At 45.9% G+C, this 12538-nt stretch overlaps 1 protein-coding gene across 3 annotated transcripts in view; it reads right to left on the reverse strand.

Moving 5' to 3' along the window:
* Positions 1-1763: 1763 nt before the first annotated feature.
* The window catches only part of LOC137351525 (colorectal mutant cancer protein-like), a 31980-nt gene continuing 21205 nt past the window's right edge, over positions 1764-12538 (reverse strand). For all 3 annotated transcript variants that reach the window (XM_068016006.1, XM_068016007.1, XM_068016005.1), the window contains 6 exons: positions 11868-12024; positions 9557-9854; positions 7885-8064; positions 7484-7560; positions 4518-4640; positions 1764-3494 (listed from right to left, as the gene is read on the reverse strand). In XM_068016006.1, coding sequence (XP_067872107.1) covers positions 3320-3494; positions 4518-4640; positions 7484-7560; positions 7885-8064; positions 9557-9854; positions 11868-12024 — 1010 coding nt within the window. In that variant the 3' untranslated portion in view covers positions 1764-3319. The remainder of the gene's footprint in view (positions 3495-4517; positions 4641-7483; positions 7561-7884; positions 8065-9556; positions 9855-11867; positions 12025-12538) is intronic.

Here is a 12538-nt window from a genome sequence, read left to right on the forward strand (position 1 = left end):
AGCCCCGGGGTCGATGAAAGGCACCGGCGGCCATGTTTGTGAGGGGCAAAGTGGCTGAGGAAAGCCGCCATGTCGGGGAGGGAGTTGGCGGCCAGGTTTGTGCGGGGCAGTTCCTTGGCCGCCATGTTTATGAGGGGCAGTGCAAAGTGGCTTTAAGTTTATTCACCAGTATGTCTCTAAAGCACTTACTGCCAGTTTGAAAAGATGTATTATTCATCAATTGAACCTTTATTAAATATCTGAACTAATTTCGGTCTGAGGGTCACAAACATAAAGTGAGTAATTTCTTCTTGAAAACAAATACCTTGATACAGGTGGCTTTTCCCCAACAAATGGAAAAACACTGGGCAGCATCGTCAGGTCCTGCTTCCCTTGCAAAAAAAACCAGACTTTTTATTCCATTGGAACTTTTATTCCGGCACTTCCGGTCGAGCTGCCCCGCACAAAGATGGCCCCTGTTTCAACAAACTTTATTGACAGCCGCTGCTGGCCTCGCCCTGGCTGGAGAGGACAATGGAGGAAGACATGAGCAAGGTTGGTGCACAAGAGGTTCCCAGGCCTCCCTGCAGCAATGATACCAAGAGGCACAAAGAGATGGAGAATGTAGCTCTCCAAACCAGCCTCAACTTGGGCCATAAGAAGGGGCAAGAGGAAGAGCAAAGGCCAAGCACCCCAAACCCAACCCAAGAGCCTGAGGAGACCAGACATGGACCAGATGGGGAATTGGAGCTCACTCAAACAGACCACCTTAACAAGCGCCTCCTCACCTCCTTCCTGGAGAAGATCAACCAGCCCAGCTTCAACTTCCCCAACCTGCAGCAGCTCAGCCACCAGCGTGAGGACTCCAACAAGACGCAAGAGGATTGGTGAGCACCAAGAAAGGAGATGTGAACATCTGGCTCCCAAATTGGGTTCTTGTGATTTATAGAAATTGCTTCATACCTTGGAAAAAAAAACCCTGATGTTCTTCTGGATTGGATGAGATGAGGACTGCAGCACATGTCCTAACAAATTAGAACTATTTAAAGTTTTCAATAGTTATGAGCTGGTGCTCAGAAGGCCCACAACAAAGTTGGCACAGCCCATTGCCCATCACGGTTCACAGGCAGGTAGCAGAAAACCAGATGGATTCCTTCTCCTCTTGAACGTTATGCTGCTCGATCTGTTTTAGACTTGGTCCACTTTATAGTTTGGGTTACTGAAGCCCATCAACGAATGCTGTTGAAATTAACCAGGTTTTAAAGTTTTGTGTTTTTTTAATTTGATTTTAAATATAGTATTTTCATAAACTCCTGAAAGGTTGATCATTTTTGTTGAAAAATCACAATAAATGTTTTATCTAGAATTTGAAGCTTTCCACTTTATCAAATTAACTATTTGTTTGTGACCTTTCATCAGAACTGATGAAAGGTCACTGACCTGAAATATTAACTCTGCTCTCTCCACAGATGCTGCCTGATCTGAATATTTCTAGCACTTACTGTTTTTATTTCAGATTTCCAGCATCTGCGGTATTTTGCTTTTAATTTAACTATTTGTTTCACCTGACTGAGCTTAAAAGTCTGTGGTTTTTAAGGAGTTTTGACATAGTAAATAGGGGGAAAATACATTGTTATGACTGAGGTGGGAGGAGTGCACTGTTTTTTCTACTTCCACTTCTCCACAGGTCACAACATATACTTAAATGTTTACCCAGTTACTGATACAGTCAATCACAGACTTTGTTTTTTATCCCAGAATAAAATGCACCAACCGGGTTTCTGTAGTAAACAACAAAATTAGCAGTTTATTATAAAACCAGACTTAACCATCAATGAAGCAAAGCATTAGCACATAGATTGAAATATGAATGTTCTCTTTTTACCTTAGCCCCTCTCTCTCACACACACCCACACATGGAAAAATAGAGATTTTCTCTGCAGAACTCTGTTACAAAAAAAAAATGGCACCAAGAATACTTTGGACAAATACTTGCTAATTCTTGAAGGAAAAAAAGAGAAGATATGGAAAGATGTCAGTTGTCCCTTTTTGGTTTGGTCGATCTCACACTGACCACCAGACAGGATACAACATTAGCTGTGGCAGCTTTGTTAATCAGCTCACTCCAATCAGCTTATAGGTAGGCTCAATGCAGAGAGGAGCATAAATCTCTTGGATTGTTCTCCTTCGAGCAGAGAAGAGGTATTCAAAATCATGAGAGACTTTGATAAATGAGGAGAAACTGTTTCCAGTTACTGTAGGGTCAGTAACTAGAGTACACAGATTTAAGGTGTTTGGCAAAAGAACCAGAGGGGAGATGAGGAAGCATTTTTTTTACACAGTGAGTTACTATCTGGAACGTGCTGCCTGACAGGGCAGTGGAAGCAGATTCAGCAGTAACTTTCAAAAGAGAATCGGAGAAATACTTGATGAGAAAGTTTCAGGACTGTGGGGGGGGGGAAAAAGAGGGAGAGTGGAACTAATTTGAAAGCTCTTTCAAAGGGCCAGCACAGACACAACGGGCTGAATGGCCTCCTACTGTCCTGCATCATTCTATGAATTCACCCTGCCAACCACAAACATAAAAGAACATAGAGAAAAGAAACTTTGAGGGAAGTTCTGCCCAGTGTTCACTGCAAATTCAAAATCCTGCTCTTGCATCATTTCAGTTATGTACCTGGCGATTTGCATTTTTTTTTATAAGTGCTTGGAAATACAACAGAAATTTAAACTCAATTCTTCCCTGCTCTAGGATTAACTTTCCTGTAAATTGTAGGCATTTTTAAATAAACTTCCACAGATTGTCAGACTCCGTGCGAGTCACTGGACTGGTTATGCACTGGGAAGGACCACTCTCCTCCCCCGGTTCTCCAAACGCCCACCTACCCAAAGTTTCATTGCACCTGCAACAACCTCTCATCGGATTTGTATTGTTTACCTGAATTAGTTGCAACCCTGAAGAATATCTCACACCAATGCTGACTTAGGCAAAACAGTCACAGTAGAAAATTGCTTTCGTGCAAGACTGAAGCAGACAGAGGCCAGGGCAGAAGGTGTGAGCAGAAATACCTTAACAGTAAAATTGGGGAAATCGATTTACTCCACTTTCAGCCACTGGCCTTAGGAAAAGCATTAAATGAATGAGGCCATTTCGTCCATTAAATCCACTCCTTACCCAGCTGAAGTACACTACCCTATCATGGACTCTACCCACTCATTTAATCCTGAGGGTTATTCTGTATAAATGCTTTCCGAACGCCAAAGGTCGTCACAAAGTTTCTAGAACTGCAGAAGGTCCAACAGTCGGCCTGACGGCTGTTGCATGATGCTGGGATCTCAGTTACAGCGATGTGCTATTGGCATATTCCAGCTCCTGTTGAAGCCTCTTCACCTTCTCCTCCAGTGCTTGAATCTGAGTAGCCTGTCGCTCAGACATGGTGCTCACCTGTGACTCCAGTTTGCTCAGCTGGTTCTCGTACTTCTTCTTGGCATTTCTGTATGCTGTAGACAAGTTGCTGCACCATAGAAATGTGAGTTTTAATCAGATTGTTGCTTAAACTGATATTAAATTCAAAGATCACTAAATGCCACTGAAATGGTACAAAAATAACTCTGAATGCTAATGGAATGTTGGCTTTTACCTCAAGGGGCCTGGAACACACGGGGGCGGATTGTGATGCTTCAGTTGTACAAAGCTCTGGTCAGACCCCATCTGGAGTTCTGGGCACCACACTTGAGGAAGGATATACTGGTTTGGAGGGGGTGCATTGTACATTCACCAGAATGATACAGGGCTAAAAGGATTAAATTACGAGGACAGGTGGCATAGACCAGGCTTGTATTCTGTTGAGTTTAGAAGATTAAGGGTTGATCCAATCAAGATGATTAAAGGAGAAACTACTTCCTCTGGTGAGGGAGTCCAGAATAAGGGGCATAACCTTAAAATTCGAGCCAGGCCGTTTAGGGGTGATGTCTGGAAGCACTTCTTCACACAAAGGGGAGTGGAAATCTGGAACACTCTCCCCCAAAAAGCTGTTGAGGCTGGGGGTCAATTGAAAATTGCAAAATTGAGATTGATGGATTTTTGTTGGGTAAGTGTTAAAGAACCAAGGTGGGTAGTTGGAGTTGAGATACAGATCAGCCATGACCTAATTGAATGGTGGAACAGGCTGGAGGGGCTGAATGGCCTCCTCCTGTTCTGATGTAGATCCAGATGAAGCGCTGGGCATGAGAAGGGTTGAAAAGATGATGAGGCATCTGAGGAAATGAAGTCTATTGACCGAGAGTTGCTTTCCCTGATCCCTTGTCCTCACCAGCGGCTGACCTCATTGAGCCTGGCAAGAAAATACCAACCGTTTCCTGGCTCAGATCCTGGGATCCTACTGAGGTAATGTGGTGACACCACACTTGCACTGTGTACAGTTCTGGTCTCCATAGACCTTGGTTAGACCATACTTGGAGTACAGTGCACAGTGCTAGTCTCCTTATAAGATAAACAGCCCCTTTTTAACCTGGTCATCCTGTTGTTTCTCGGATACCTGTGTGTTTTCCTCAGCTCACTGGTTAGCTCCTCAGACTGATCCTTCCAAGTATTATTATTTCTTATCAGTTTCTCCAGTGATGTTACCAGCTCCTCAATACGTTCTCTCAGTTGTTTTTCTCTGTGGGACAATTAACAACAGTTTTACTCCTGAAATATTTCTCAAAGAATCAGGTTAAACTAAATCTACAGTGCTTGGTTTGGTGAGGCCACATCTGGAATATTGTGTGCAGTTTTGGTCTCCTTATCTGAGGGAGTGCAGTGAAGGTTTACCAGACTGATTCCTGGGATGGCGGGACTGACGTATGAGGAGAGATTGAGTCGGTTAGGATTATATTTGCTGGAGTTCAGAAGAGTGAGGGGGGATCTCATAGAAACCTATAAAATTCTAACAGGACTTGACAGGGTAGAAGCAGGAAGGATGTTCCCGATGGTGGGGGAGTCCAGAACCAGGGATTATAGTCTAAGGATATGGGGTAAACCTTTCAGGACTGAAATGAGGAGAAATTACTTCACCCCAGAGAGTGGTGAATCTGTGGAATTCACTACCACAGAAAGCAGTTGATGCCAAAACATTGTATGTCTTCAAGAAGGAGTTAGATATAGCTCTTAGGGCGAAAGGGATCAAAGGATATGGGGAGAAAGTGTAACAGGTTACTGAGTTGGATGATCAGCCATGATCATAATGAATGGCAGGGCAGGCTCGAAGGGCCAAATGGCCTACTCCTGCTCCTATTTTCTGTGAGCGTCCTATATCGTGGTGGGAAAGGTTACTGCATCTCTACACTGTTCCCATCAAACGCTCCCAGGGCAGGTACAGCACAGGGTTAGATACAGAGTAAAGCTCCCTCTACACTGTCCCATCATGGTAAAATGTATATCCAAGTCCTTCATAGGAATGCTATCAGATAAGAATTTGACACTGAGCCACATAAGGGAATATTAGGAGAGATGATCAAAAACTTGGTCAGAGGTATAGGTCTTTATATATCTCCCAGTCCATGGGGATTTATCACTATTTTTTGCAGTCAACAAAATGGCATAATCCTATTCTAAGGTAACCCATCCATAATTGGATGAAGCAGCACAGCGGCTCAAGAGAGGTACTGAAGAGGTAGGGCCAAGTGTCTTCAACAAACCCATGGAAGCCCAGTCCAAGTTGCAGATAATGTGGATAGCATGTGGAGGAGGGGTTAAGGACAATACGATAAACCACTACTTCACCCTCTCTAATATAATTAGTTTACTCTGTACTCCTTTTTTTACCACTGGAGATGTGAGGATGACCTTCATGGGGATACATACAAACATACAAATTGACAGGCCAGCTGGGCTTTTAATGCCTGTCAACCTGCCCCACACACCACGATGGCCAGAGAATCAGGACTAGGCTCTTTTTCTCCTCTCCTCCATCCACCCCCCCCCCCCCCCCTCTTCATTTAATCTCCTGGGAGAGGCCACAAAGTCCCAGAGAGGGAAAATCCAGGGTCAATTAGGGAAAAGTTGCTCTGAGAAAATTCCTCTCCAACCCACTGAGGCAATTGAACCCAATCCTGGAGCTCACACAGACCAAATGTTATCCATAAAGACACTGACCTTCTCTATGATGCGATCTCCGCTCCTGCAGGAACCAGTCCAGCTCCCTCTTGAAGGCAGAGAGTCAGCAGCTGACAAGTAACATTCATTCAACCCAAGTGCCAGGCATTAACCCTCTCGAACAAGAGAGAGTCTAATCACCTCGCCTTCACTTTCAATCGCATTGCAATCATTGAACCATCAGCATCCCGAGAGTCATCACTGACCATGAATTGAACTGGACCAGCCAAATAAATACCATGGCTACAAGAGCAGGTCAAAGGCTGGAAATTCTGCGGTGAGTAACTCACCTCCCGACTCCCCGAAGGCTGTCGATCATCATAAGGCACAAGTCAGGAGTGTGATGGAATACTCTCCACTTGCCTGGATGGGTGCAGCACCAACATGAAGCTCAACACCATCCAGGCCAAAGTAACCCACTTAATTGGCACCTCATCCACCATATTAAACATTCACTCCCTCCACCATCGATGCACAGTGACAGCAGTGTGTACCATCTACAAGATGCACTGCAGCAATTCACCAAGGATCCCTCAACAGCATCTTCCAAACCCGCGACCTCTACCGTCTAGAAGGACAAGAGCAGCAGATGCATGGCATCACTACCACCTGCAAGTTCCCCTCCAAGCCCCACACCATCCTGACTTGGAACTATATCGCCGTTCCTTCACTGTCACTGGGTCAAAATCCTGGAACTCCTTCCTTAACAGCACTGTGGGTGTACCTACCCCACAAGGACTGCAGTGGTTCAAGAGGACAGCTCACCACCACCTTCTCAAGGGCAATTAGGGATGGGTAATTTATTTTTATTTATTTAGAGATACAGCACAAACAGGCCCTTCAGCCCACCGAGTCTGCCGACCATCAACCACCCATTTATACTAATCCTACATTAACCCCATATTCTCCTACCACCTACCTATACTAGGGGCAATTTATAATGGCCAATTTACCTAACAACCTGCAAGTCTTTGGCTGTGGGAGGAAACCGGAGCACCCGGCGAAAACCCACGCGGTCACAGGGAGAACTTGCAAACTCCGCACAGGATTGAACCCGGGTCGCTGGAGCTGTGAGGCTGCAGTGCTAACCACTGCGCCACTGTGCCGCCCAATAAATGCTGTCTTACCAGAAATGCTCACCTCCTGTGAATGAATAAATAAAAACACATTCCAGAGGCTCACTACTCTCTGGAAAATTAAGAACCAATCACCATCCAGTCTATTCCTACTCTTATAGGGTTTAAACTCCTGTCTCCTGATCCTCCCCAATATGTCAAACTGGAATAATCTAACAATAGGCATGCTATCCATCTCATTATTTTATAAAATTCTAACAGGTCGTCTCTCCATCTAGGTTTGTGTACTTACCGTGTGGAGGCCGCTGTGAGTTCAGGCACTAGTTGGTCACTCCGGATTGCAAGAGCCTCTGATGCTGGTGCAGTCTCCTAAAAATGGAGCAGAGTCAATCAGACCTTGACAAGAACATCATAGAAGGGAATACAGTTCTGACTGCTCTGATTTATTTTGTCATTTTCTCTCTCCTGCCCCCAAGGCACAATCTCTCACTGGGATACACAGGGGGTCCAGCAGCCATCTTCAGCACTCTCATCATGTGACCAGTTTGCACCCGTGAGTGTTGTCCAACCAAGTGTCGTATCACAGATCAGAACGCTGACACGTCCCAGCAATGTTCATGGGATAGTGGTCAGGAGCAGGAATACTATTATCCCATTAATAATTGATCTGTACACTATTACATTTGGGCGTACCTCCTTGATGCAGCTTGCGATGGCCTGCTCTCCCAGACACTCGTCCCGCTCTGCTTGCCAATGTGCGAGAAGTAGGATTGCACCCTCCTCCCGAGACTCCTGGGATCGCAGACTTTGCTCCAGCTCCTTCCTCTCCTTCCTCACTGAACTCAGCTGACCTTTTAGCCATGACATCTCATCCTGATAATCCATTAGTCAGAAGGAGAACACAGAGACTATGAATATATAATTAGGTGTTTGACAACAATTAATGTTGCCTCGGACAATGAAATTCAAAGGTCACTCAGACTCTACAAGAGGGGGCTTGATCCCCTTTATTTCCCCCCCCCCCACCACTCTGACCCCTGACTGTTGCTGGAATACAGATTCCACCAATTGTCTTGTACTACTTTAGCCATGTGCAGATTGAATCAATGAGTAGTACTCTCGCCTCTGGCTCAGAGGTCTTGGGGTTCGAACCCCCGCTCCAGAGACGTAAGCCCCTAATTCAGGCCAGTACTGGGGGAGTGCCGCACTGGTGGAGGTGTCGTCTTTTGGATGATTTGTTAACCGAGGCCCCCGTCTGCCCTCTCAGATGGAAGTAAAAGATCCCACGGCCACTATTGGAAGAAGGGCAGGGGAGTTCTCCCAGTGTCCTGGGGCCAATATCTATCCCTAAACCAGCATCACTAACGACAGATTATCTGGTTATTCTCCCATTGCTGGTTATGGGAGCTTGCTGTGCGCAAATTGGCTGCTGCGTTTCTTACATGATAATGGTGACTACACTTCAATTAGCTGTAAAGCAATTTGGGACATCCTAAGGTTGTGGATGCCTCTAAGCAAATGCAAGCTCTTTTTCCTTTAACTTCAACAGTCCTGCTCCTCTCCTCAGCTAATTCAATGCAGGATTACTTGGAAATTATAACACAGAAACGGCCATTCGGCCCAACCTGTATGTGTTGGTGATTCACCTCCCCCACAAGAAGTATCCTAAACCCACGTGCTCGCCCTGTGCCCATATCCCTTCATTCCCTTTGATTTTAACACTGAGCCAATGAGATACGCTGTTTTTTATATGCATCTCAGTATCTGCTCAAAGGGCACGTGGAAGAGGAGGGAACATAGGGGCATGAAGAGTGACTGGAGAAGAGGGAATTGCTCTCCTTAGAGCAGAGAAGGTTATGGGGGATTTAATAGAGGTGTTCAAATTCATGAGGTTTTAATCGAGTAAATAAGGAGAAAATGTTTCCGGGGAGGGGAGGGGGCAGTAACCCAAGGACACAAATTTGAGATAATAGGCAATAAAACAGGGGCGATGAGGAGAATTTCTTTTACACAGTGAGTTTTTGTGATCTGGAATGCGCTGCCTGAAAGGGAACAGATTCAATCGTTACTTTAAAAAGGGAATTGGATACTTGAAGGGGAGAAAGCTACAGGGCTATGGGGAAAAAGCAGGGGAGTGGAGCTCTTTCAAACAGCTGGCACAGGCACGATGGGCTGAATGGCCTCCTGTGCTGTAAGATTCTACAATTCTATAGGAGCAGGAGGAGGCCATTCAGCCCCTCGAGTCTGTTCTGTCATTCAATTAGATCATGACTGATATGAATCTTATCTCCCGTCTAGCTGCATTGTAACCCTCAACACCCATGCCCAACAAAAATCTCTCAATGCCCTCACCAGAGGCACTTACCCTGGCAATCATGAGTTCTTGCAGCACTTCCTTCTTCCCCTTCTTGTGTTGATGAACTGTCCCGGGTGAACATGCGCTGATCCCAGGCATCACCAGACACTTTGCCGTCGCTACAATCTCACTGCTACGTGACCTGGCCTCACCATCCCAGGATGTGGGGAGGTAGCGCTTCAGATGAGGTGGTGTGTCTCCCAGTTCAAGGATAGTCTGCATCACCGCAGCATAGCTTACTCTCAGCCTTGCGACGTCTCCTCTCAGACGAGTTGAAATGTCGTCAACTCTCGGCTCACCTGAGATACTGAAAGGCCCTCAAGTTAGAACATAAGAAATAGGAGCAGGAGTCAGCCATTTAGCCCTTTGAGCCTGCTCCGCCATTCGACAAGATCATGCCTGATCTTCTACCTCAGTTCCAACTTCCCACACTATCCCCATGTCACTTAATTCCCATCGTTTCCAAAACTCTATCAGTTTTGGCCTTGAATATACTCAATGACTCAGCTCAATGGGATAGAGAATTCAAAACATTTACAACCTTTTGAATGAATAAATTTCTCCCATCTGAGTCCTAAATGACCGACCCCTTATTCTGAGGCTGTGCCCCCAGTGTTCTGAATTCCCCAGCCAAGGGAAACATCTTCTCAGCATCTATCCTGCCGACTCCCTTAATAATATATGTTACAATAAGATCACCTCTCATTCTTCTAAACTCTTGGGAATATAGGCCTAGTCTACTGAATCTATTCTCATAGGACAATCCCCTCATCCCAGGAACAAGTGTAATGAACCATCATTGCACTCCCTTGAGAGCAAGAATATCCTTCCTCTGGCAAGGAGACCAAAACTGCACCCAGTTGCCATCGGCTGTCCCTCGATTCGAGGGCGACGTCTACTCAAGGTTGCGAGTTTCTGCCACGGGTCTTCATGTGACTGAACAGGTGGATTCTTGACCTGCAGATCATTGGGCACGTGGAGCAGGACATTCCACGAGGTTCAGACTGCAGGATTTGCTTCCTTTTCTTTCCTTCTCTGCCGCTGCTCTGCCTCATCATGAAGGCGTTCGAACTCAAAGCATGATGCAACTAAATGGATGAGGTGTCGCCATTTGAAATGACTGGTAACAAGCTCCTCCCAGTCACCAATGTCAATGCTGCCGTGCTTCTAAGAGCTTCAGAGTGTCATCCACCCAGTATTCCAAGTGTGGCCTCACTAATGCCCTGTATAATTGTCGTACAAAAAAAAAGTGTGATGCACATGTTCTCCAATCAGGAGCTGAGCAAGGCTGATGGGATATGGTGTTCCTGGGTCACAAGATTCTGGATTCAAACAAAACAACCTAATTTCCCACCTCAGTCCCCCCCCCCACTTTTCCTGAGGCTGCTATCACTGTGGGATCTTGCTGTGTGCAAATTGGCTGCCGTGTTTCCTGCATTACAACAGTGATTGCACTTCAAAAAGTATTTCATTGGCTGTAAAACACTTTTTCTTTTTATGGGCATGATGAGACTGTTGATGTCATCAAGCACAATGAGGCCAAACTTAAAAATTACACCAGGTGCAACTAAAGTTGGCTCAACCCTCCCAGGATCAGTGAGCCCACTGAGCACCCAGTGGCCTTGGTCTTCAGGGATTGTCAAAGAGACACGCTATAATATCCAGATGTTAATGGGCCCCACAGGTCGACTATTCTTTTGGAAGAGATCCCCCTCCAGCCATCAACCTAGTTCTGGCCCTACATGTTTATATAGAGTCTCACTTGTAGTATTTATAAATATTTCACCTTTCTCTTCAGGGTACGTGTCATAACCTCAACCCCCACCCAAACTTACCCCCATATCCTAACTCACACCCAGTCCCATTCACCTATCACTCCTGTACTCGCTGGCCTACATTGGCTCCCAGTCCGGCAACACCTTGATTTTAAAATTCTCATCCTTGTTTTCAAATCCCTCCATGGCCTCACCCTTCACCTTATCTCTGTGACCCACTTCATCCCCACAACCCTCTGAGATCTCTGCGCTCCTCCTGAGCATCCCCGATTCCCATCGCTCCACCATTGGTGGCCGTGCCTTCAGCTGCCTGGGCCCCAAGCTCTGGAATTCCCTCCCTAAACCCCTCTCTCCTCCTTTAAGCCACACTTTAAAATCCAGCTCTTTGACCAAGCTTTTGGTCACCTGTCCTAATATCTCCTTATGTTGCTCGGTGTAAAACTTTGTTTAATTATGCTGCTGTGAAGCACCTTGGGATGTTTTGTTATGTTAAAAATGATAATGAAATGTAAGTTATTGTTGAGACACCCAGTACTTAACCTCACCTTTGCTGTGTGTGTTCTGACGGAACTCGGTATTGAGCATCAGCAGTCAGTGAATAAATACCATGAACATTCTCTGCTGGTGTACTAGCATCTGCGCCCATCTCGCCTTCTGTGCCCTCACTGCCAATCCTGCCATCTTTGTCCATGCACCAATGTGCTGAGCAGAAAGTGGGAGAAACAATTAATCATGACTGACCTCGCAGCGCCCGACCATATCCCACCCCACACACAACATACATTTATCTCATAGAACGATACAGCACAGACTGAGGCCATTTAGCCCATTCTGGCTCTTTGAAAGAGTTATATGGCGCCTTTAATATTGTAAAACATCCAGACGTGTTTCACAGGAGCATTATCAAACAAATTCTTAACTCCCCTGCTCTTCGAATAGTGGCCATGGGATCTTTTACGTCCTCCTGAGAGGATGGAATGGGCTTCAGTTTAACATCTCATTCAAATGACAGTACCTCTGACAGTGCAGCACTCCCTCAGTACCACCCCTCCGAGAGTGCAGCAGTTCCTCAGCATCTTCCCTCCCACAGTGTCGCGCTCACTCAGTACTGACCCTCTGACGGTGCAGCACACCCTCAGCATTTCCCTCCCACAGTGTAGAGTCATAGAAACATGGAGTTATACAGCACAGAAACAGGCCCTTCGGCCCATTGTGT

The sequence above is a fragment of the Heterodontus francisci genome, chromosome 36 (genome assembly GCF_036365525.1).
Source record: "Heterodontus francisci isolate sHetFra1 chromosome 36, sHetFra1.hap1, whole genome shotgun sequence".
Lineage (NCBI taxonomy): Eukaryota > Metazoa > Chordata > Chondrichthyes > Heterodontiformes > Heterodontidae > Heterodontus > Heterodontus francisci.